The sequence below is a fragment of the Protopterus annectens genome, chromosome 5.part0, assembly GCF_019279795.1.
Source record: "Protopterus annectens isolate FY-2018-M chromosome 5.part0, PAN1.0, whole genome shotgun sequence".
Classification (NCBI taxonomy): Eukaryota; Metazoa; Chordata; order Ceratodontiformes; family Protopteridae; genus Protopterus; species Protopterus annectens.
Genome location: NC_056735.1, coordinates 978,562,725 through 978,588,154, shown reverse-complemented (window position 1 = coordinate 978,588,154; position 25,430 = coordinate 978,562,725). Strand labels below are relative to the sequence as shown.

Below are 25,430 nucleotides of genomic sequence, written 5' to 3'. Positions count from 1 at the left end.
CATTCAACAGGACAACATATCTGTCATTTATGTAAGTCTTGTAATCTCTAGCTTTGTTGATGTAATTGTGAGAAATTGATGATGTTGAAATATATACTTGTACTGAAGCTCAGGATATTGCAGTTTTATCAGGCTTGTAAAACTGATGTGTGAGCTGATATTGCTGACATTTTGTGACAAGAGAAACCTTGACAAGTGGATGGGAAACAGAAAATTTACCCCAGGGATCACTGCAGATCACAGAGGCACAGGGAACTAATGGCTCTGCTGGAAAGAGGCACAGGGAACTAATCTAAGGGGGTGGTGAAAGCCAACACATTCTGACTAGGCTTATAGATGCCCTCGGGCAGATAGCCTAGTACTTACCTATGAACCTATGAGTGAAGATGAAGGGGGATTGAGGTTGCTAAATCCAGTTGTTTATTCTGCTTCTTTAAATTTGTATAGAGTATTAAAGTGGGTAAAGGAAGAGAATGAGGAATGAATACTGAGAATGTTTAAATCTAAGTACAATGGTGTGACAACCCAAAAAATGTAAGCCTCAGAAATTGGATATATGCAAACATAAGTGCATTTTTGTATCTCTTTTTTCCCATACCTTATGTCATCTTGACAGCCATCCCAGTGGCCCACATCCATTATTGGGTCTACCTGTCACTCCAGTCTACCCCTGGACTGTTACCAATTTTCCATCTAAGCATATGGGATTGATTGTGATTTAAAATACTTTAGGAAGTACTTTATTGCATTACTTTCTTAATGTGGAACCTAAGGGTGCCTAGGGGGTAATGCTGTTCATTCTTCAGCTGAGAGATTTCCTTATGACCTACCACAGTTGTCCCTGATGTGTACCCTGACAATCTCCTGTGCCAAACTGCTCCACACTTACAAATGGAGCCGATGTATGCATGCTGCCCCATGTCTCTGTTGAATAACATCACAACTGGCTTCACAGCCTCCACCAGGAAGTTATCATCACTTTGTGCACCCAAGCACGTCACCCTTCCCCTAGATGGGCACAACCTTCCTCTCCACTGCTCCATCAGTTATCTCAGCTGCTAAATGAACCCGGGTCGACTGCGATGTGGTCTAGATTTTATCTCTCTGTGCCACCAGAGTGGCTTCATAAGTGGCATTACTTATTGACATAAAATGTCTTTTTTATCAAGTTAACTGTTGCTTCAGTTTCCTTACTGTCTGTCTCTCCTAGATGTAGCAGTTTTCTCATTAAACTGTATGTTTGTGTTACAACAGCATTTAATAAAAATACATACTTCCCCTGACACTTCAAGGCCACTGTATAAAAGAAATAAGGAAAGTACCTCACAGCATCTTCTCAAATCTAAATACAAACATTGAAGTCTGTAGTCTTTCCTACCTTTGTAACCATATGCAGTTTACCAAATTCATCAGGCTTGTTGGTTTTGCAGATTCAGATTCTACATTGACAATATATAATAAACCAAATAATTTAAGTTACATAAACTCGAGATGTTCAAACAACAAATGAAAGTTCAGATTCTTTATTTCAACCAAATAGGAGGATGTGTTCAGTTTAGTCTCATAAAAGATAGCTCAGCTTCTGTCTTCTTGTAGGGACAAGCTCTAGCCAGTTTTGTTTTAGAACTATATGTCCTGAAAAAAAAAAGCAGGCAACTATAAAGGAAGAGGGGCAGCGGGCAGCTTGAAGGAGACACACTTTACACCTCCATTGTACATTATCACAGATGCTAAAACCTATACCTTTTCCTTCCAGATGAGAAGAATATTTTGCATATCATGGTCAAAGTGGTGAGTGGACTCCGTCCAGACTTGTCGGCAATTCCCAAATCAAAGGTAAAATCTTGCACCAAGTTAATAAGCCTTATGCAGAAGTGCTGGAGTGAGTCACCTAATAAGAGACCCACATTTCAAGGTGAGACGTATGTAAACTTGAGTACTAATTACAATGACTGTGTGGCTATACAATTTATAAATGGCATGGACAGACTAATTATACCGAGCAGATTCTGGTCAAGTAACCAAACCTGAATGAATGAATGGAATGAATGAATGGATTCACTTGCAGAAAACCAGGAGGGTAAATGAGCATCATGTGAGTTTCAATAAATACCTGGCTGCTGGCTGTTGATCGTGAAAGCAATTTCTTTATTATTTCAGCTAGCATGTTAGGAATAAAGTAGCCAAGTCACTCTAAAGAAAAGATCTCCCGATGTCCAAGTGTGGAAACATGAGATCCAGTTTGAAACCCATCATTGCAGTTTGCTGCTGTGGATTAACTTTCCCACCACTTGCATGACTTCTGGGAGTTCTTTTTCAGTGAAGAATGCTCGATATCAAACATGCAGATATTTTGAAACAATGACTTCCTTATTGTACTGTTGAAAACTCTATTTCTGTTGAAATAACTATTTTATGAAGTAGTGTGCTCACTACAAAAGTTAATTATTGCAATAACCATGTTCTTGCCTTGTTTTCTTCTTGTTCACTTACGATGATGAGACATATATAGCTCTTGCATTAGGGTGTGGTTTGGTAAAAATAAAGCACACGCTCTTAAAGCCATATCAAATTCCTGTAAGGTAACTGTCAATTTTAAGTTCCAGGAAGAATATCTTATTTCTACATACTGGATCCAACAATATGATCAGTTGAATAGTGAAGCTAATAAATCAATGTTAATTAAAAGTAACTTAAAAGATATACCTTTAAAGAAACTTTATTTCACCCAGTTTATAATAACGAATCATGCTTATTCCACCCCTTCTTTAAAAAAAAAAAACAAAAAAAAAAAAAACAAAGTTTTGCCCAGATATTTATCCTAAATGATGTTCTTCATGTTTCACTTTTGCAGTCATCACATTTAGGTTATCTGCCTGCTGCTAGCCCTCAGCCGGCCTGAATACCAGAGTCTTCAGATTTCTGCATTGGATGCTGTCACCTCTTCATTGACGTCAGGTCATCAGGGGTATAAAACATGTAGCCGATGCCATTACATCAGTCTTTCTTGTCGTGCAGTGCCTGAAGCAGAAGCAGTTCACAAGTACCAGTCGGCCGACCTCTGAAATTTTTGTTTTTTGTTTCAGACCTGAAGTCTTCGAAAAGATAAGTACCCCGTTGGGGATCCTTTTTTCTTCTTCTAACTGATGTCAGAAAAAATTAACAATTGTCTTGCCTGTGGAAAGCAAATACCTCATAGAGATTTTCATTTTTACTGCGTCACCTGTTTAGGCCCTCGCTGTTGGTTTTGTGCCTTGTTCAACGCCCAAACTATTTGTCGTCTGGCTATTTTTGTGGCTAAATACTTCCGTTCTTGATCGCCGTACTCCAAAATGGCTTTAAGCCATCTGACTACTGATCTTCCGAAAAAACAAAAGGATAAAGACAGAGACAAACTGCATAGGTCCAACACTGCTGACGATGCTTCCGTTAAGCTAGTCGCCAGTCTGCCGGTACTCAGTGAGGTGCTTTTGCAGCCACTGATACCCGCTTCTACAGATTTGCAGGCCTCTACTGAGACCCATTCAGAGTCCGATATGCCGTGAGATGATGCTTCGACTATGGAACTTGCAGATGTCTCTACCTTGGATGGGTCCAGAGCCGCTGTGCAGGCACCGGTTTCTGAGGGTGTATTCAGGCCTACCAATTTTCATATTAAACTGACGACTTCTTTTCAAGCTAAGAATACCAAATTCCTCAGGCCTAAAGCTCGCACTATGCCTAGAAAACCGACGACCAAACCGCATTCTCAGGCCTATGGACCTCAAAAACAAATGATTAGAATGGCTGAGGACCTTATTACCTTAATTAGGGGAAGCCAGCCTTCCCCCTCTAAGAGACCTAGAACTGAATTTTTTTCTGATTCTTCTGATCAGGAATCTGATATCTCTGTTCCTTCTGACTACCAGGATTTACCCTTATCTACTTATGAGGATTCTGATGCAGAGGATTTCATTCCCTCTGCTTCCCCTCCAGAAGATTTTTCTTTTGGTGAGACCTTGCATACCCTTAGGTAGCATTTCCACTGGGAAAGCCAGGACTAATCTGACTCCAAAAAGAGACTTAAGAGAATTTTTACTCCTGCCTCAACACAGGCCTCTAGCTGTCCCTCCTGTTCTGGTGATTGTAGATGATGTTTTCTTGGAATCCAGCCTTACCCCAGAGACTTTGCCTCCAGCTCCCAGGAAGCCAGACAGGTACTACAGAGTATCTGACTCTCACAAATTCCTCTTCAAGAATCCTACCGCGGATCCAGAGACTATTTCCCAAGGACCAAAAGGCATTAAGGCTACTACTGCCAAAAATCCTACCCCTTCTGATAGGAACTCTAGAGCTTTAGACAGATGGGATAAGAAGGTATACAATTCTGCTACTTTGGCCATTAGGGCTTTAAATTGCCAGTTTCATATGTTAAAGTATCAGCAGCATATTATGGGACTACATAAACAGAAGTTGATGTTGATTCCTGACTGTGCTGAACACAAAGATTTGCAAGAGTTGATGCATTCTGCTGAACAAGTTGGTAAACATACTTTGCAATGTGGTTTTGATGCTTTAGAAGCATCTTGTAGGGCTGCTGTCACTGGGTCTTTACTTAGAAGTCATGCTTGGCTTAAGGAACAAAACTTGCCAGATCATGTTAAAGCTAAATTACTAAATGCACCCTTAAACCAAGATTGCCTTTTTGGCAACAAAGCAGAAATCCTTAAAAGGATGGAGGAAAAAGCAAAATCCATGCAAACTGTTAAAGATTTTTTACAAGTACAGCCTCCTAGATTCAGTAGGCATTGGCCTTCAAAGAACTGGTCTTTTCCAGTCCCTTCCAAGCCTTCTCAGTCTAAACCCAGGAGCAGCAGACTACCAAGACTTCAGTCTCAGGCTATGCACAGATCTAAGCAGTGGGGGGCTCCCACTTCCAAAGCAGGGAGTAGTAAGCCTTCCCCCTATGGAAAAATGGCACAATGACTTATCCTTAACTCTTCCAAGCCCTGCTCAACTACTTGCTCCCTTAGGAGGAAAGCTTGTCCTGCATACAAGAAACTGGGAACTCGTTACCCAGGGCAAATGGATTTTAAACATAGTTTCCCTAGGAAACAGATTCCACTCACTCCCAACCCCAAAGGGATGGCCAGACTTCCCCCCAAATCAGTGGGCGGAGGCCCCAAAACAAGTGCTCTCTCTCCTCAGTATCAGGGCTATTCAACCTGTCCCAGATGAACAAATGGGACAAGGTTTTTATTCAAGACTGTTTCTGGTTCCCAGAAAAGAAAACTCCTGGTGTCCTATCCTGGACCTGTCTACTCTCAACACCTTTCTGGTGGTTCCAAAATTAATTCAAAATGCTTTACTCTTCAACAGCTTCTCCCTATGCTAGCCAAGGATGCCTGGCTGGCAACCCTAGACTTAAAGGAAGCTTACCTGCACATCCCAATAAGGGAATCATGCAGACAATACCTACGTTTCAGGGCAAGCTCCATGCACTATCAGTTCTCTGCACTTCCTTTTGGCTTATCTACTGCACCCAGGGTATTCACAAAGTGCCTAGCTCCAGCCATTGCATTTTGCAGGCAAAGAAATATTCAGATTTAGCCATACTTGGACGATTGCCTGATTCAGGCAAAAAGTCAGGACTTGCTATTACAACATCTGGCATTTGTAAAGAGACTTCTAACCTCACTGGGGTACACCATCAACGAGAAGAAATCACACCTAGTACCCTGCCAACAGATTGTATTCCTAGGTGCAAGCTTGAACACAACTTCCCAGATGGCATTACTCACTCTGGAGAAACAAGTTTATTTGACAACCTACTTCAACCTACTGGCCACAAAAACCCAGCTATCTGCAATGAAAATCCTGCAAGCTCTGGGATTCATGGCCTCTTGCATTCTGTTAATTCCATATGCAAGACTGCATATGAGGAAACTTCAGTGGTATCTAAAAAGTCTATGGTGTCAATATTCTCAGGACCTGGAAACAATGATTCCTATCATTCCTTGTCTGAGGGCAGAGTTCCTTTTGCTACCACAACAAGGGACTTCCTTTCACTCTACCCCCTGCTGCCCAAACCCTAACAACAGACGCATGAGACTATGCATGGGGAGCTCACATGACAAGGCAGTGCATTTAGGGCAAATGGATATCAATCAAAAAGAAATGTTAGTTGTACAGAATGCTCTGACAACCTTCAAAGACCTTATTGTTCCAGGTCAACTATTGGTAAAGAGAGACAACACTACAGTCATGTGATACATAAACAAGCAGCAGGGAAACCCATTCCCACCCACTCTGCAGACTAGCCATGGCTCTATGGAACACAGCCTTGAGCTGCAAAGTGAACCTGCAAGCTCAATTCCTGCCAAGCAAACTAAATTCACTGGCAGACGACTTAAGCAGAAATCTCATGGACCCACATGAATGGAAACTGGAACCCTAAATATTCAAGCTCTTGAGGAACAAATGGGGGACACCAGAGGTAGACCTGTTTGCCTCCCCTCAGAACTACCAGTTGAACATATTCTGCATAAGAGCTCCCCACAGTCAAGCTTGGAAAGTGGATGCCCCATCCTTTACCTGGGAAAGCCTCTCAATTTATGCCTTTCCCCCCTCTGCCTCTCCTCTCGAAGGTTCTACTAAAGATTAAACAGGACAAGCCAAGGACAATCCTGATTTCCCCAGACTGGCCATGCCAGCACTGGTACCCTCTTTCACACACTGACAGTGCTGCAACCATGGCACCTTCCTCAGACCCCCTTCCATGCTGTCCCAGCAGGCGGGCCAGATTCTGCAGCCTCAGCTTCAAACCCTGAACCTTGCAGCCTGGATAATTCCCTGAGCTCACCTCTAGCAGCCCTCAGTTAAGTAGGTGCTGGATGTCATTCTTGAGGCAAGGAGGCCTAGTACTAGAAAATCCTATTCAGAAAAGTGGAAAATATACTGTTCCTGGAGCCAGGCTCAGGGGGATGGGCACAATGGTGCCCAGCTTACCTCATATTCTAGATTAACAGAAATGCTCCACAAGGGCCTATTTTTCTCTTCAATTAAGATTCATGTCTCTGCCATTTCAGCACATTATAATACTGAACCTCCCCTCTTCTCTCATCCCTTTTTAAAACAATTCCTTAGAGAGACCAAAAATTTAAGACCCCACCACCACCCAGGAGAGCTCCCACTCCAGCCTAAGACCTTAACTTTGTATTGGAAAAACTCACTCTTCCCCCCTTTGAACCAGCTGCTACAGCAGAGTTGAAATTCCTTTCTTGGAAAACAGCCTTACTTCTAGCCATCACTTCTGCTAGAAGAGTGTCTGAACTGCAGGCCTTCATGGCAGTGGAACCCTTCATTATCTTCCATGCGGACAGGGTTTCCCTCAGGACTAATCCATCCTTTATGCCCAAGGTGGTGTCTAGTGTGGCTCTAAGTCAGTCAATTCATTTGCATACTTTTTTCCCTAATCCTCAAAGTAAGGGGGAAAGGATACTGCATTCTCTGGACGTGCAGAGACAGCTTAGATTCTATTTGGATAGAACTAAGCCTCTCAGAAATTCTGACAAGCTGCTAGTTAGCTTTGCTGCAGGGGCAGAGGGGAAGGCCATTTCAAAGCAAACCATTTGCAAATAGATAGCCCATTGCATCCATTTCTGCTGCAAGCACCATGGAAAACCTACCCCACAGGGGATAAGATCACATTCCACCAGGGCTGCATCTACCTCTACTGCATTTCTCAGAGGAGTCCCTACCAGGGACATCCTGGAAGCTGCTACCTGGAACTCTGTACACACTTTCACCAAGCATTACCACCTGCCTATCTTTTCTAAATCCAGAGCTGGATTTGCCACAGCAGACTTACTGCTGATTGCTAGCCCTAATGCTCTTTAACTGCCTCTACCCTTCCTTAGCTTTTGGAATCAACCCAAATGTGATGACTGCAACAGTGAAACACGAAGAACATAGTACAATTGTGTACACTTACCATAAATGTAGATGTTCGAGTGTATTCACTGTTGCAGTCCTGGTTACCCTCTAGCCCCCTGATTTCTCTTGGCTCTACTTTTCCTCCTTGTGTGGTATACATTATATCTCGTGTATTTGCTTTTTGCTGGGGGTATTCCATACCATATAATTGCTTCCTATTGTGGGGGCACCTGACATTTGGGACAAGAAAAACTGATGTAATGGCGTCGGCTGCATGTTTTATACCGCTGACGACCTGACGTCAAGGAAGAGGCGACAGCATCCAGCAGAAATCCGAAGACTCTGGTATTCAGGCTGGCTGAGGGCTACCTGCAGGCAGATAACCCAAATGTGATGACTGCAACAGTGAATACACTTGAACATCTACATTTATGGTAAGTGTACACAACTGTATTTTCTGTGTGTAATGATAATGATAAATGAAGCTGACTTATTTAGACATATTTTGGGGTTGTATATATCTACGTCTTTTATGGTCTACTCTTCAGCAAAAAATAAATAATGCAGGTTTTCAGAGATTTAATAGTAACATGGCAATTTACACTGCTCCATATTCCTCCTAAGACCAAATTAGACCGCAGTGTTTTGAAAACCTTTGCGATTATTTTTATGCTGATGAAATTCTACATAACAAAAAAATTTGTTAGATCCAAGAGCCCTAAATTGGCTTCGTTTTTAAATTCTTATCCTTAACTACATTGTGTTTTAAAGTTCTATCTAAGGTGAACCCCTAAAGGAATTCTTGGCTACAAAGCTACATAAAGGCACTAGAGTTAGTTTTACAATGTGCCAGCTCATTTATGTCTCCTTTTTGCTGGCTGAGTATTTTAATATTATTCCAGCCTGCCATTATCTATTTAATTATTGTTGTATATATTGTATGTAGCTTTTTATTTCTTGTTTGGATTCCTTGTTTTTTGTGTAATTCAGTTGTTGTAGTTGTCTCAGTCATTGCAGGACTACTGTTTGGTAAGAGCACAACATACTCTCAGGGCTACACGTATGACAGACCCCTTGGACAAGGTAGTACTTGATTGAAGGGAGGTTTTATAATTGGCAGGCATGGGGCAAAAACAATACAAAAATGGTAGGAAAGCATGTCATAAGGTATAATCACCTTATTCTCTGTTGTTTCTTTTTTTGTCTTTTTAGGAGAAATCAGAACTCTGAACATACCACACAGACCATATGAACAGCTCCAATCCCCTGAAATGAGAAAATAGACATTTTTAAATTAAAACAAATAGATTGTTTATTTATTTTTTACATTTTACATTTGTGAAGGCTGTAACCCAGTAGCCAGTACCATAAGCCTCTACACTTTGGTTAGTAATACAAGTGGTAAAATATGGTTAATGATGAACCAGAAATGTCATTACCACAGTTTAGCCTTCTCAAATGGAGTATTGTGTATAATTTTGAAGGCAAACGGAAAATAGGCCGATTTAAAAATATTTAATCCAGAATTACAAAATGATGAATGGCACAAAGAGCTGGAGTAAGGGTAGAGACCTGAGTGGGCATTTATACATTAAATTGGAAATGTGATCTGGGCACACTGCATTGTTTAGGAATAAGTGAAACTACTTCCCAGGAGAGCGATGAGTGGTAAGTGGTGAGGTATAAGTTAGCACTGATGAGTATTACTTCATGAAGAGGGCAGCAAGGTTCTTGTATGTGTTGCCTGTGGCTGTGATATAGTACAAGTCATCAGGCAAATTTAAAGTTACTTGGCAAAGCACACAAAAGGAATGACAGGATACCGAGGAATAGGTGCACTCAGTATACCATAGTTTTCCTCCTCCTTGGCACTCTTATAGGAAATCATGTTAAAACTGAAAACATCTTTCAGTGTTGGACAGCCTTTCTGTTTTGTGTTACATAGCAGCACTCTGCTGCAATTTAAGACTTTAGGCTATTTGCTTGCATTATTGATTTGCGTAGAATAAGGGAGAGGTCACTTTTTAAGTCTGATTTAAAGTGATGCAAATGTAATTTTGGTTTGAGAGATTCTCTTGTAGTATGTTTCTTTGTTTTCATTTTAAACACCCTATTTTTGTAACCTGCCTCAGGTCCCCACAATGTTTCTAGGTACATTATAATCTCCCTATAGGTGTGTAACCTGCACCAGGTCTCCACAACATTTCTAGGTCCATTATACCCTCATTATAGGTTTACATGGCTCACTGATGAAACTTGTTCGTTTGGCAGTGAAATATGCTTGTGCAATGACAGAAGCTATGCTCAGTGAATTCTAGTATGCAAGTGTTTTCAAAAGGTTTTATTTAACATGTTACATTAATCAGTGTTGCCATCTTGCATGCTACTGACCCTGATAATTTATTGTTTCATGCAGTTATCACTTCTGAAACAGAGGACCTGTGTTTCAAACCTCAGGAAGAATCAGTAGAGTCTTTGCTGGAGAAAAACGTTACTTCCCCAGATAACGACCGCGAGGTAAGGGTTTTGTTGTTCCAAGTCTCCTTTGACAAAGCTTCATGTTGGCTGTTCACTTGTATGCCTCACATGACCTGATTCTTTTAATTATGCAAATAAAGGTAAAGACTATGGTAAGCTGCACTGCAGTGCCTGATACACATGCCTTTTAGCAACATGAGCACTACATTAAATTTGCATTATTTCATATGATTCTTTTCAATACACGCATATATGTCTGTGTGTGTGTATGTATATATCTACATTCATACATACATGTACATATGCTTATTCTTCCCTGTATTTTTACTGCAGAGTAGTGTTAGCATAGATTGCCAAATGTCAGGGCTGCTGAGTTTTGTTTTTTATGTTATTTTTTTTCCTCATTTTGGCCACTTCCACTAGTTTATCTTACTGTACCTTCAGCTTGTGTACTATGACCATCTCCTTGCCCCCATCACTCCTCTGTTCTTACTGTCCTCTAAATCCAGCATATCCCTCAGATTGGAGCCGGCACTCTGGTGGTTTGGACAGCAAAATGATGGGCACCACAGTAATAACTGGTCAGTAGGGATATGAGCAGGTGGTGTTCTCCGTGCTCACTGAAGAGGTTGCCCATATTTCAGTTCACCTATACTAACCAACAAGCATACTGGTGCTTCAGAGTGGAGCAGTGCTTGGTAGGTCACAGCACATATCTGTCAGATCCACTTTCATGCTCGATCCAGCATCTGTCTGTCTTCCAGGTGGAGCTTGAACAGAGGGACTTAGCCAAGACTGTCTCCCTCAGACAGTTGTCTATGCATTTGGCTACTACCTCCCCTACCTCCTGGCCAGTTCCTTCAGCATTTGAATCCCCATCCTGAATGCAGGCCACTGGTGGTACAGCCAGGCATCAATCTCTGTGTCCGTCAGAGCTGGTTTATTGTTGCTGACTTCACTGCACATGAATTTTGGTGCACAGGTAGTTGCTTTGTAAATATACCAATACCAATGCATGTATACTTTAAGGAACAGAAGGAACAGTTGGCATGACGCAAGCGATATCTAATCATGGAGTCTTACTCTTATCCTTTGTAATAATTACTAAATATTTTTGTGCTTAGTTATAATTATGGAATATTTTGTGTTTACTTTTCTTTACTGTGAGCACAAGCACACATGAATGTGTGCACATCTTCATGAAGATTGCCATTTCTGCATGCACACATTTTTACTCTAGGAATGAACTAGAAGGTCTTTGTTTCTTTCCCTCAATCTCATTGCTCTAAATTTTGTGAACTGGCATATTTCTCTTGGTCTGTGAACCAGTAAGGTTTACTCTAGTTTTCTAAGAACAGACTCACACATTTGAATGTCGTCTGGGCAGTGTCCGTTTGGCAGGTTACCTGATTTTTGTCACCTAATGTGCTTTGAACCCGCTGATGTGCCTCACCTGCTCTGTAAGTACATACAAACTGACAGCCTGGTTTGTAGTTTGTGCGGTATGTGTACTATATCAAAGAGGGTTAATGGTAAGAATGGCTATGGCTTCATCAGGCAGTCTGGAGTTTGATTCCCTTTAGTATTTATTTGCATTCCATGTGATTGAGCAATTCACTTTAACCAGACAGTGCTCCTGGGTCTTGTTTAAAAGAGGCACTTGTGCTTTGTAGATTTACTTAATTAAACACATAGGTCCAGAACAAAAGCAGTGTCCCAGCTGAGTGAGAACTGCCCTCCTAAAGGTAGGGGATAAAAGAAAAATTACTGCTTAACTCATTCCCATCCTCCTCATCAATGAGGTTTTACCCAATCTTAAGCTGTCGAATTTAGGGTATGTTCAATATTGAAAACATTAAAGAATCTTTATTAAAAATGTCAAGTTATTATTAAACATATCAAGTTTTATTATCTAATCCAGCTTTATTAGGTGTCATGAAATGTATATGTTAAGCTCTAAATTGTAGGTTATTGGTATCTTCAAAGGAAGCAGTCTGTTCAAAGTTTTAACGAACGATCTCCGAGATTTGTAACTGAGATTTCTGCTCTTAACAATTTGCTACTGTTTTAACCTCTTTACCTACAGGTTCGACAGAGAATACCCACACTAATAGGCTTTAGAACCAGGACTTCAAACTGAGAGACCTGGCTCATGGGGATTTTAGATCCTAGCTATTTTGGCATTTTTAACCTCATTCCCTACAAGTGAGATGCTATGACCTCATCCAAAGGTTTGGCTCGAGTCACCGCACAAGAAAGCCTAAAATTGGCAAAAAAAAATGGCACAGGTAGCTGAACGACCATCTGCCAAAATGAATGACCATCCCCAAGGGAAGGCAATTTAGAACTTAACATATACACTTCGTAACACCTAATAAATCTGGATTTGAAATAGAACTTGATATTTTTAATAAAAACTTGATATATTTGATAAAAATTCTTTAACATTTTCAATATTGAACATACTCCTTAATTCGACAGCTTAAGATTGGGTAAAACCTCACTGACGAGGAAGACAAGAGTAAGTGAGCTAACTCATTCAGTCCAGTGGAGCTCAGGAAGTTTGCACTGTAACTTCCAGTGGGTGGAGCCTAAACCTTTTGACAGAAGAAAAGTATGTCCTCACATTTTAAACAAATATTCATATCTCTGGAACCACATGGATTATGAAAGAAGTAGAAATGGCAAACTCTTCAGCACAAACTATTTTTATAGTGGTAGTATTATTTAGGTTCTAGGTCTCAAACAAATTTTATAAGTCACAGTAACTATTACATTTGTAGTATTTTGTAAACATCTTACAATATCTCAGCAACCACTCAAGTTACACACATACTGTCAGCAGCATTTTATTCATCTAGCTGAGAACTTTCATATGAAGCTAAGGAGGTCTGTCTGTGTTACTTGGCTGTTGAGATATTTAGAAAAATGTGAAAATTATATCTACATAAATTTAATATCATAAAAAAAAAACAACAGTTAGTATCTATTTACCTGCAATAGACAGAGGTCAAATATTAATGCAGTTAAGTTTGCCATTGTGTAAACTTTAAGATGAAATCTTTTAAAACGTTGTACATAGCATGGTTTTGGAATAATTGATGCAAATATGAACAGGAAATGTTTGACACCTGGAGAAGTCAGTAGGAATTCACCGCAGATGCACCTGGAGGCATCACTTTGATGTAGTTTTTAATTAAACACGCAAATAAATATGGGTTTGTTTGATTCGCTGGCTTTTCTGCTACTTTCTCCCCTGAGTAGTGTTAAATGAAACAAGACCATCCCAAATAAGAATCCTTTTTCCATAGTTTAATTTGTCCTTTGCACTTGAGTAACTATTCCACTGTAGGTAACTCTTCTTGTGATAGTCCTTTTCCGGTAGTAGTTTCTCTCTTCCTTTTCTTTGTCTTCTCCAATTTTATCTGTTTGGATCCTGGGTTTTCACCTTATAACTTGCATTTCATTCACCTCAGCTGCTCCTTAATAAAAACAATTATCTAAATTGTTTGGAACCAAGGAGTTATAGCTTAAGGTAACTAAAAATAGAGCTGTAGATCAGATACATGCCTCTTAACTGTCACATATTTTTCAAAATGTCCTTGATTTTTCCTCTTTTGTATTTTTTGTGTTCCTAGATTTTGTTTGTTTTCTGGTAAACCACTGAGGATTACAGACGGTAAATAATACTATAAAGTAGAGTTTCATATTTTTTTCGAAAAAATCATGGTGATGCAAAACCTGTTGTCCTATTAACTTTTAAGTTGATTATAGTAATGTCTAAAATTTTTCCTATTTGCCCTTGTCCAGAATTCTTGAGCAAATAAGCAGAGACATATAATTAGATATGTAATATGTTACAGAAGTACTCCCAAAGAAACTGAGCTAGCCGGTTATGAGGAAACAAGGTAAACCATTCCCAAATTAAATAATTAGGAGGTGAAGGTCCAGTTAGCAGTTATCATATCATATCCAAATTTCAATTGTGCTTTCTTCCATTACTTTTAGGGTGTTATTTTAAAATATCTATTTTTGTGTGTACCTGGTCCTTGTCTTTGTTTTTGACTTGTCTTTCATAACAAATGGCTCTGTTGAATATGAAGGGGGAGATTGATGGTGTGGGGGGGTGGGTGAGAGAATTTCTTGCCAGACATTGTTTCCAGTTCAGCCTCATATAAGGTTTCTGAGCCTGACATTTTCTGAGAAGGTAAAAGTAAAGTTTCTGTTATTAAAAGTGTTTTTACATTATAAACACCAACACATATATTATGCCTGTTAGCCTGGACCCCCAAAGTAAGTAAAATCAAAGCGCACATCAATATCATGTACAAAAATATAAATCATAAGATCGTATCTGCAGGTTGATTAAATCACCCCAAAAAATCTAGATTGATGTCATCCTAACAAATGTAAACAAACCCAGTCAGATCTTCTTGATAAACTATAATGAGAATATACAATAAAAACATCATACTAAATATAAGCACCCAAAAAATTCATCTCGGCCATAAAATACCACAAAACTTTAAGGAAAACTGGAGAAATAAATAGAAAAGATTAGTATGTTTGTACGGCACTTTATTGACATAGTACTGTACAAGTAGAAGTAAACTTCACCTACCAAACCACTTGAGAAGACAGTTTTCTCCTTAGTCAGACTATGCTGATGGCTTTAATTTCTTCAGCTGCTATAAACATAAACCAATTGGTACAGCATATCCCTGACAATAGAAAGTAATTAGTGCTACAGGTGTCAGGCTGAGTGTCCAATATCAAACCGAGAACACAAAAAGGTTGCAGTAACACTGGATCCATCTCCCACTAGTAAAGCTAGTCAGTTGTTTGTGCCTGTACTGCTCACCAGAGTGGGTGATGCCAGTAGAAAAGGAACATCAGCAAGACCAGGTGATAATATGCACTTAATGGTGGCTGTGCCCATATGCACAGTAGACACAGCCTCCCAACCAGGGAACAGGTAGATGCAAACACGATATTACTGACTGTGACTGTGGCTGTTAACAGCTGTGATTCAGAGATGACTGTGCTGAATCACTTCTGTAGCATAATTAATGTGCTACAGGGTCCATTTTACTGTGACAAAAACTGTTATCACCATATTGCTGGAGACTGCATCACAACAAGTACAGAATCAGAATATCAAGGTTAATAGAGATTTCTACCATGCAGGCAAACTCTCAGCCGACTGGACTACTGAATAGTGGGCATCAAGACTGCAGTGACTACATATAAGGGTGCAATGAGGCAACAGCGACAGTTACTGACTTGGTGTCACAGCATAGAACATGACAGAACACAGACATGTTAGTTGGGCCCAACCTGAAATGGAAGAGGGCACAAGGTAGGACGTATTTCTGCTGCTGGGGGGAGTCAGAGCTCAAACAGACAGTGAACAGGGAAAATTTTAGGAAAGGTTAGATTCCTACTAGATCTGCTCACCCTTGCAGGGAAAATGTAAAAGGGCAGGAATAGTTGCAATCCTGCTTGAGGGGCTCAACCTGACATGGAGCAGTTATCAAATTCAGTAGAGGTTACTGTCCTGCTATGTAGGGTTTGCATCAATATAGTATATGCACACAGATTGCAACAGATGCTATGGGGACTATGAGATCTCCATTATATCGATCACAGACTGTGCTGACAGACAGCAGGCATTGATAACATGCCAAATGTTACTGCACTGTGATATATGGGGGTGGCAGAATATGAGCACAGAGGGCTGTGACCACGAAGTGGAGGCAGGGGACAGTGCAGAGACAGCTGTCAACAGGCATGGATACTTATGCTTGCAAACGCTGATCTACAGGTGTTCACATCTTATAATACTGAGGGAACAGAAGTGACTGGAGAAAGTCATTGCATCAGAGACAGAGGTACTGCTACAGGCCCTGCATACTCAAAACAGGTGCTTATACTTGAAAAGCAGACAAGGTCTTCTGTAACCAGGTGTGGCAGGGACTAGTGTAGGACATTAGTGCTCTCTGAGTAGTTAAAATAGGACAATAGTACAGTTACCCTACAGGATATGATATTGCTAGCCAAGAACAATATATAGGAAATTGGCAGAGGCAGGCAGATCACAGGGAGTGCACCATCAACAAAGAGTCATTTCACAAAAGTGGAGAAATTTGGGGAATTTCTCTCTGGGGAAGCTTCGAAAACTCTCATAGTTAGCCATTGCTTGAATGTGGCAAATGGGCTCACGACAACAAAGCATATGTACATGGGGGTGCACCAGGTTTGTACTAGCATATGCCATTACTGTAAGATACTGATTTGCAATTATAAATTGTTTACACATAAAAATATATGTGAATATCCATCATTCAGAGACACTGGGTTTGCTCATATGCTATGTACACAACTAGCACGTAGTAGTAGTAGTAATAGCGTGCGTGTGTGTGTGTGCTTGTGTGCATGTGCGTGTGCTTGTGTGCATGTGCGCGTGTGTGTGCATGTGTGTGTGCATGTGTGTGTGCATGTGTGTGTGCATGTGTGTGTGCATGTGTGTGTGCATGTGTGTGTGTGCATGTGTGTGTGTGCATGTGTGTGTGCGTGTGTGTGTGTGCGTGTGTGTGTGTGTGTGTGTGTGTGTGCATGTGTGTGTGCGTGCGTGTGTCTGATTGTGTGTGCATGTGTAAGAGAGAGACACGTGGTTGTGGTTGTGACATGCTATCTGAACATACTGAACGTAACAGCTTGTAGGACATAACCTTGCTGCCCTTTGTACACCTTTGCTCTAAGGGTGTGCTGAAAGTTATGAGGAAGGCTAGTTGGCTAAATACCAGGAAGTCGTACCTAGTCAAATGGAGCCAAGTGCACCTTTCCTTCTGGTTCCAAAGAAGAAAGTAGCAGCCTGTACTGAGGAATGTGCCTGTGTCCACTCCCCCCATATCTCTCCCAGCTGTTTCATACAAGCTTCCTTTATACTCCAGTCAAAGTACATTTATTTGCCATATCTAGCTGCCTGGCCAGTGGCATCCAGGCCAAAAGTGAGGCATTTTCTAAAGGGTGTCCTTCATCATATGCAACCCAGTTTGTACTTGGTCCTAGCCTGGGACCTGAATTATGCGTTATGGAAACTAATATTGCTGCCATTTGAACCATTAACATCTGTAATCCTGAAATTCTTGATCTAGAAAACTGTATTCCTTATTTCACTTACCTCTGCCTGGAGGGTATCAGAAGTTCAGGCATTGAAGTACAAAGAGTCTTAGTTTATGTTCCACATAATCAGGGTGATCCTAACCCCCTTCCTCATGCCTAAGGTTGTTACAGAACTAGCCGTTAGTTGAACTATCAATCTACCTGTTTGATTCCCTACAAGAGGAATGACTCTTGCACTCATTGGGCAGTCACAGATAATTGATAGCTTTGGTTCTGTGAAGATAATTTATCAGAAAATCAGAACAAGTAATAGTCTCTTTGCCGAGAGCAGGCTAGGGTTAGTTGTGTCTAATCATGCATTTTTGTTACAAAGCCAATGGGAAGTCAGTACAGGGAAGGGTCAAACCCCAGTCTTCTAGGGACACGACAACAACTACTGCTTTATGAAGCAGCCAAATGTTCTTCTGTTCACACCTTTTCAAAGCACTACAGTCTAAGTATGGCTTCCAAATCAAAAGCAGGGTTTGCCTCTGACACCCTGAGAGACATGATCTGTTCTTCCTCTTGCACTAGTCTACTGACTACTGCCTGGGTAGTGCTGATTTGGGAGTCTTTCCTTCAGTGATGACTGCAACAGTGATTCATACAATGAGCATAGTACAGTTGTATGGACAGTAACAATGGTAAATTTCTGAATGTGGTCACTGTTGCAGTATTTGTTTCCTTCTACCTTTCCCCACTCTTGCTTTGGGTAACTAGGGCTGAGGTGGTTCCCCACTTTCCTTCCCTTCTACCCACCATTACTTGGATTGCACCTTATCCTTCATGAGGTTCACCAGCTGACCAGTGGGTCTGAGGTTCCGGGTGTTAATTGTTGAATTCTATGCTGGTAGTGATCTAGATGGGCAAGAAAAAAGAAAAACAGATAGCAGAAGTGGTATGTAATAGCTGTGTGAAGACATCTGAGGTATACTGAAGTCAGCCCAGCCGTGGGAGAAAGGTGTCCATCTCTGAAAATTAAACTGGACATCACACCTCAACCCACATGAAATTTCCTTATAGTAAAGGCTGCAACAGTGATCAGATTTGAACACCTACTATTATAATAAGTTGTCTACAAAACTATACCTTACTTACAGATGCAACAGGTTTAAATATTCCATTTCTCTAGATAAATTTCAGTTTTAAAGAATAGCTGATAGGAACACCAAAAAAAAGTAATTGTTTACTACTATATAAGTCCAAAGATGAGGTTTTGAAGGATAACTTAGAGAAATGAAGTTGTTACAGCTTTTAGTTTGTGTTTTTATGCTGTCATCAAGCACACATCACGTGTGGCTCTGCAGATGGACTTGACAAGAATTCTGTCTTTGCTAAAATAGATACTCCGCGAACCATGGACCTTTCACTTTCAAATTTGTAAACAGCATCTTTTTTTTTTTTCCAGGAAATATCCATGCGCTCCCCAGTGAAGCAACCCTTTTCTCCTTTTGATGATAAAGACTACAGCCTTTCAGAGCTCTTGTCCAGGTTGGATTCGGGTATCTCACAGACAATGGAACCATGCCCAGAAGACCTGAGCCAGCATTTTTCAGAATCCAAAACTACAAGCAGCTGTAAACGCCTCTCTGGAGTTTCATCTGTGGATTCTGCCTTTTCATCCAGGGGTTCTATTTCTCTGTCTTTTGAGAGGGAAAATTCTGGAAATGGTAAGCTGGTCCAGCTATTTTTTGATGTTTAAGCTGCAAAAAGTGAAATGCTTGAGTATTTATGTATATTGCACTTTTTGTTTAGTGTACACCTTCCTATTATCACCAAAGCTACAGTACAGAGGAATGGTATCATTTGTTGGAATAAAAAAAAAAAATAATTCAGGTTATCGTCCACTTTAAGGAGTGGTTGTGTATTTTTTTTAATATGAGCCTTGGTAGTCATTTAGGGCAGCTACAGTGGTGCAGCGGTTAGCGTTGCCACCTCACAGCAAGAGGTTCTCCAGTTCAATCCTTGGCTGGGGTGCCTTCTGTGCAGAGTCTGCATGTCCTCTCTGTGTTTACATGGGTTTCCTCCGGTTGCTCCAGTTTCCTCCCACATCCCAAAGACATGCTGTAGGTGGATTGGGTACTCTAAATTGGCCCTAGGCATGAGTGCGTGTCTTCCGTGGAAGGTTGGGCAACTCGACACCGTAAAATTCCACTGCCAATCATGAGTGGACAGGTGATCCGCTGTGGCGACCTCTAAAACGGGAAAAGTTGAAAGAAGAAGAAGAAGCCTTGGTAGTCATTTCTAGCATGACTAATAGTAGATTGACCTTAGTTCTGCAGTGGTTTTGATTTTCAGTGGTGCAGAGCTTTTTTCAGATTGTATCTTGTAAGCAGTGTCCATAGCATAAACTAAATGAGGAAATTATTTTATATAGTGTCTACAGTTTAAAGAAGTCATACTTGGGCATAAAAGTGATCATTTGTAATGTACAACTCTCTCAATTTGGTTCTTGCAATAAAGACGTAGAATTTTCATCCCCATACTGATATGCTCGCTCTGTGTGTGTGTGTGTGTGTGTGTGTGTGTGTGTGTGTGTGTGTGTGTGTGTGTGTGTGTGTGTATGTATGTATGTATGTATGTATGTATGTGTGTGTATATGTATATATATATATATATATATATATATATATATATATATATATATATATATATATATATATATATATATATGTATATAAGTGTGGATCTAGTGGCATCAACATGAATGTAGTCTACAAAAAAGGTCTAAACTAAAAAGGTTGACAAAAACTAAACACATCAAAAAGCAATGTTCTTGCAGGAGGAGGTGCAAGCCTCCTGCACCCCCCAACCCCTCCTAATTAAATATACCAATGCTAACAAAGTCGCACTACAGTGGGGAAAGGCCCCATACCCACAGCAATGTAATATTAAGTCAGTTGATATTGTCTTTTGTAGACCTTTTTTGTTGACTGTTTTCATGTCAGCTTTAAGCAGGATTTAGCAGCTTTAGTCTAAACTGCTTAGAAAGATATTTCAGCTCATTGTTGTCAGACACATACAGAGCCCAATATGCACCTGCATACAGAGTTGGAGGAGTTGGACACTTAATTCAGTGTATGAAATCTGAACAAATCTCAGTGTTTTCCACAAATGTTTATTTGTAAAATGATTGTTTTTTCATTCTTTTCTATTCCTCAGAGGATGACACTTTAGACCTTCAAAAGAAGAAACTGGCAGATGCTATTGTTGCTGGTGACACTGGAAAGCTGTTAAAGATCCTTCAACCTCAAGATGTTGACCTGTTACTAGATGGCGGATCTAGCCTTTTGCACATGGCTGTTGAGACAGGCAAAGAAGAGGCTGTTAAATTGTTGCTGCTCTACAATTCCAATCCAAACTTACCCAATAAGAAAGGTTCTACACCTCTTCATCTCTCTGTAGAGAAGAAAATGAAGGGAATCACTGAGCTCCTTTTAGGAAAGAAGGCCAATGTAAATGCCAAAGATGAAGACCAATGGACCCCACTACATTTTGCTGCACAAAATGGAGATGAAACAAGCACTCGACTTTTGCTGGAAAAAACTGCCTCCATGAATGAGATAGATTTTGAAGGAAGAACCCCCATGCATGTGGCCTGCCAACATGGGCAAGAGAATGTGGTCCGTGTATTTCTGAGCAGAGGTGTAGATGTAAATGCAAGAGGAAAGGATAACTGGGCCCCCTTGCACTTTGCTGCATGGCAGGGTCATCACTCCATTGTAAGACTTCTTGTGAAGCACTCTGGTACAGATGTTAATGTTCAGACATCCAGTGGAAGGTCTCCATTACACTTGGCGACACAAAGAGGGCACTACCGGGTTGCTCACATTCTTACTGAATTTCACGCTGATGTTAATTTACCAACATTGAACCTGCAGACCCCATTACATACTGCAGCTGAAAGTGGTCGTACAACTACTTCACGCCTTCTTCTCAAGCACGGCGCAAATCTGGAGACTGTAACAACAGAAGGCTGGACTGCCCTGCATTTGGCCTGTCAGAAGGGCCACCTCAGTACTGTTAAAATGTTCCTTGCACAGAAGGCAAATGTCAGTGCAAAAGACTTGCTGGGGAGGACACCTTTCCATCTCGCAGCTGAGAATGGACATTGTGAAGTCCTTAATGAAATAATTGCTTTCACAGGAAGTGTAAATGCACCTGACAAAGAACTTCCTACTCATCTCACTGAAAGAAACGGACATTCAAATGCAGAAGAAGTCTTTCACAAGCACAGTACCATTCCTGATGTCTTCAGCACGGTCACTGCCCACTCTGAACACCAGGCTGAACTTGCTGAGGAGGCTGGTGGCAGTACCATTATCAAGCTGTTACAACAGCTGAAGGCATCATAAAATGGGGCTATAGCCGACTTGCAACAAAACTAGCTTGGCTACTTGGCATAGTGGCAACTGCTTGGTATTAAGACTGTCTGTTACATGTTAAGCCTCACTCAGTAGAAGGCAGTCATCCATTTTGGAGAAGATGACCCACAAAACAGGATTTTGTGGAAGTTATACTTTTACTTGACAGCTTGACATTTGCAGTGACTATGGAACTAACGATTTGTTTTTCAAATATTGTCAGTAAAGGCTTGTCGGGCTGCAGTATATTAAGTGGATGTCAGATAAAAGTGCATTTTTATATAGTACCTATAGTATGTAATACACAGAGGACTATAAACTGCTTAACATATAATATGGTCATTCCTAAGACACCTTTTTTAATAATAGGGTAGTGGTCTGTTTGTGTGTTAAAAATGCTGATCCCTGAAACAGGAGAGCAGTAAATAGATTAGAAAAACAAAAATGAAGAAAATAATGTCTTAGTGTATATCATGTTATGCCTGAAAATGTACCACAATGCAAGTAATTCCAATATTTGTGGCACAAACAAAATAATATTCAAAAGTGAAATAAGAAAAAGAGAAGTAAAAAGAGAAACAAACTCAAACTGCACAATTTTGAAATATCACATATTGTTAAAATGAGTTTATAAACTGCTGTATATAATGTAAAGATGTTTAATTGGAACAAAAAGAAGCAAACTGAATGTACCAGCCATCATGGTCGGACAGCTCAGAGTAGTTCACATGGAGTATGCTTTCTTACACTTTGGCACACTTTTCATGCAGTGGTAGTACCTGTTTAAATGCATTAGTGAGCATATTACCTTTATTTTTTCCTTTTATCGTGCTTGCATTTTCATTACAAGAGAGATCTTCTTAATGTATCTTGCCATTTTCCCATCAGTCTTCGCATTCATTAAAAATCCCACTTTGACCACCATGAAAGTGGAAATAAATGATGGATACTGACTTTGCATTAAAACAGTTTTTTTTTCAAGTTTAAGGTTGTTAGACTTAAACATGAATCTACATTTCCAGATAATTTTATCTCTTGTTCATTTTACAATGAATGTATTGGACCCCTTGTGTATATGCTTTTTATTTCAGCTAGACTGTTAACATTTTCTAACATGGCAAAGCATATGGATCACTACCGCATTCTTGATGATGAAATGCAGGATTTCCTTAAAATAACATTAGGCAGTAAAATGTGTGTATTCTACATAGTTGCCACAGTAATTGAGCTAAACCTTACTTATCTTATCAAAACCCCTTACCAGAAACAATTCTTGAGAGTTAACATGTGGACTGTAAGACAGGACTGTTTGAGAACATACAGAACAACATTTGATAACATTAGAAAACATTTTTAATCCCATCAAATTTTTAATCCTCGTCCAGCACAAGTACCTATAAATGTAAATCAAAAAGGATTTGTAAAAACTTTAATTTAAAAATTAATTGACAAAATGAGATAATCAGTGGATGATCCTATAAATTTTAACATAGTCTCCTGAAACAAAGTTCCTGTAATTCATTCCTTTTGTTGAGATATAGTCTCCAAATGTTACTGCAGTGCAATACATACTGGCAAATTAACCACATCCTGTAATTTTTCATGCCAAAAGAGATGCATATATTTTTCAGCTCAATGTCATCCAGCAGTTCAAAAAAGGTGTGCGACTACCTCAACAGCTTTATTAACTTTGTGTCACATTCACGATAATGTTTGATAATCCTTTGCCTAAATTTCACTTTCTTTGAATGAAACTAAAACTCTTCTCCTCCCCTGGGTTTCCAGTCCAATGCTGCAATGATCCTTTCTTGTGACAAATCATATGTAGCAAAGACTGTGAAAGTATGGGTGTGCTTAACCACACTTACCTGTCAGTTAAGCAGTCAGCTCAAGACCAGCACCTGTATGCTAAGGCATTCTTTGATGTTTGTCATTTTACTAGAAGTATGTAAACAGCAAGACTGAGGAGTCGCAGCACAGTTTTTTGTGCATTATTTTACCAACCACTGTCTAAAATTGTGGGCGAACCCTGCACAAAACATAGTGATACCAAAAAAAGTGTAAATTTCAGTAGCTGTCTGAATCAACTAAAATGGCCACAGTAGGAAAGCAAGTGCCACTAAGATATGTCTCAAAGGAGAATATCCTCAACTAAAGGAGCCAAAAATGTAACTTCCTCAAAGGGACAAAGTTGTATTATCTATGCTTTTCATGTATGCCACTTAGGTTCATTTTTGTGTGTGAAGGTATAGGAAGGTCATGCTTTGCAAAGTCAAAAAGGGAGCCCATTAAGGCTCATCATGCTTTTTAGAAACCTTTAGGTCCATTAAGTCTGCTTGCATCTTGTTGCTGATCCACTGCAAGTGCCCCCTCCCTTTCCATATTAAGCCCCCCCCCATATGAGATAACTCTAAATCATTTTTGTAGCTATGTGCTCAACTCCTCCCAAAACGTATGTTCCACAGCTCCACTGCTTGTTTTGTGAAGTAATATTTCCTGATGTTGCTCTTGAATCTTCCCTTGTCCTGTTTCTTCTCATCTCTCTTCTTCTCACCTTCATCTTATATACTACATACCTACTCACAGATGATGCACTGCATCTATATAGCCTTCCCTTGTATTTCACATCTTCCAATCACCTTAACAAATTAAACATTTATTGTGTCATTCTGGCAACCAAGTTAATGCCCCTTTCCCATTGTGGCCTCCAGAAATGAACACAATATTGCAAATGAAGCTTTGGCTGAGGCCTGTTTGGGTGGGGGGTGGGGGGGGGGGGTGTAAGGCTTGCATCTGTTATCTCTAGATTCCATGACATGAAGCTGGCCTCTGACATTTCACACTGCAGAGTATGTCAAATCTAGGGTGAGTTTAGCACCCAGACTTTGTGTTTTTTTAATCTGGCCTAAGGAGGTACTCTTTTGAAAACATATGTTATTTCTACATTTCCACAGTGTAAATGCGTAATCTTGCATGGTTTCCATTTATTTCATATCAGACCCCAATTGCTATGTATTCTCTCACCTTGCAAGGGGGACTGAGTCATGCTTGAGAATGGCTTCTTCAAACCTGGCTTTGCTGTAGCCTTGGCAGCATAAGCAAAAGGGGATAAACTTATGTCTCCACACTGTAAACAGTGCTGAACAATACCAAACATAGCACCAAACTGTACGGCAGTGTGTTGGTCATGGCTTTTTTGCTCATTAGTTTTATACCTGCCACGCAGCACTGAGCTCAGCCATTTCCTGTTGAATAAAATGTCAATGTCTTGTTGAAATTTAGATGCACAACATCCCCAGGATCCTTGGTAGTAACCCAATCACAAAAGTAAACTGGGTCACCCTGGCAAGACATGTAAAGTGTGGTTCCCTGCTGTTGCTTGTATCCTAAACTGTTTATGTTCATAGGAACCTAATAGACTATTGATAGTTTCACAGGTAAGTACTAGGCTAGCTACCCTTGCAGGCCATTTTAAGCCTACCCAGTTTCCACTTTTGTGCTTGAAATAAC

General features: G+C 40.2%; 1 protein-coding gene across 1 annotated transcript in view; it reads left to right on the top strand.

Annotated features, from left to right (window-relative positions):
• The window catches only part of RIPK4 (receptor interacting serine/threonine kinase 4), a 290,197-nt gene extending 265,502 nt beyond the window's left edge, over window positions 1–24,695 (top strand). Inside the window, exons 5-8 of the mRNA XM_044072734.1 lie at window positions 1,757–1,915; window positions 10,331–10,431; window positions 18,965–19,226; window positions 20,719–24,695. Coding sequence (XP_043928669.1) covers window positions 1,757–1,915; window positions 10,331–10,431; window positions 18,965–19,226; window positions 20,719–21,911 — 1,715 coding nt within the window. The 3' untranslated portion in view covers window positions 21,912–24,695. The remainder of the gene's footprint in view (window positions 1–1,756; window positions 1,916–10,330; window positions 10,432–18,964; window positions 19,227–20,718) is intronic.
• The last annotated feature ends 735 nt before the right edge of the window (window positions 24,696–25,430 follow it).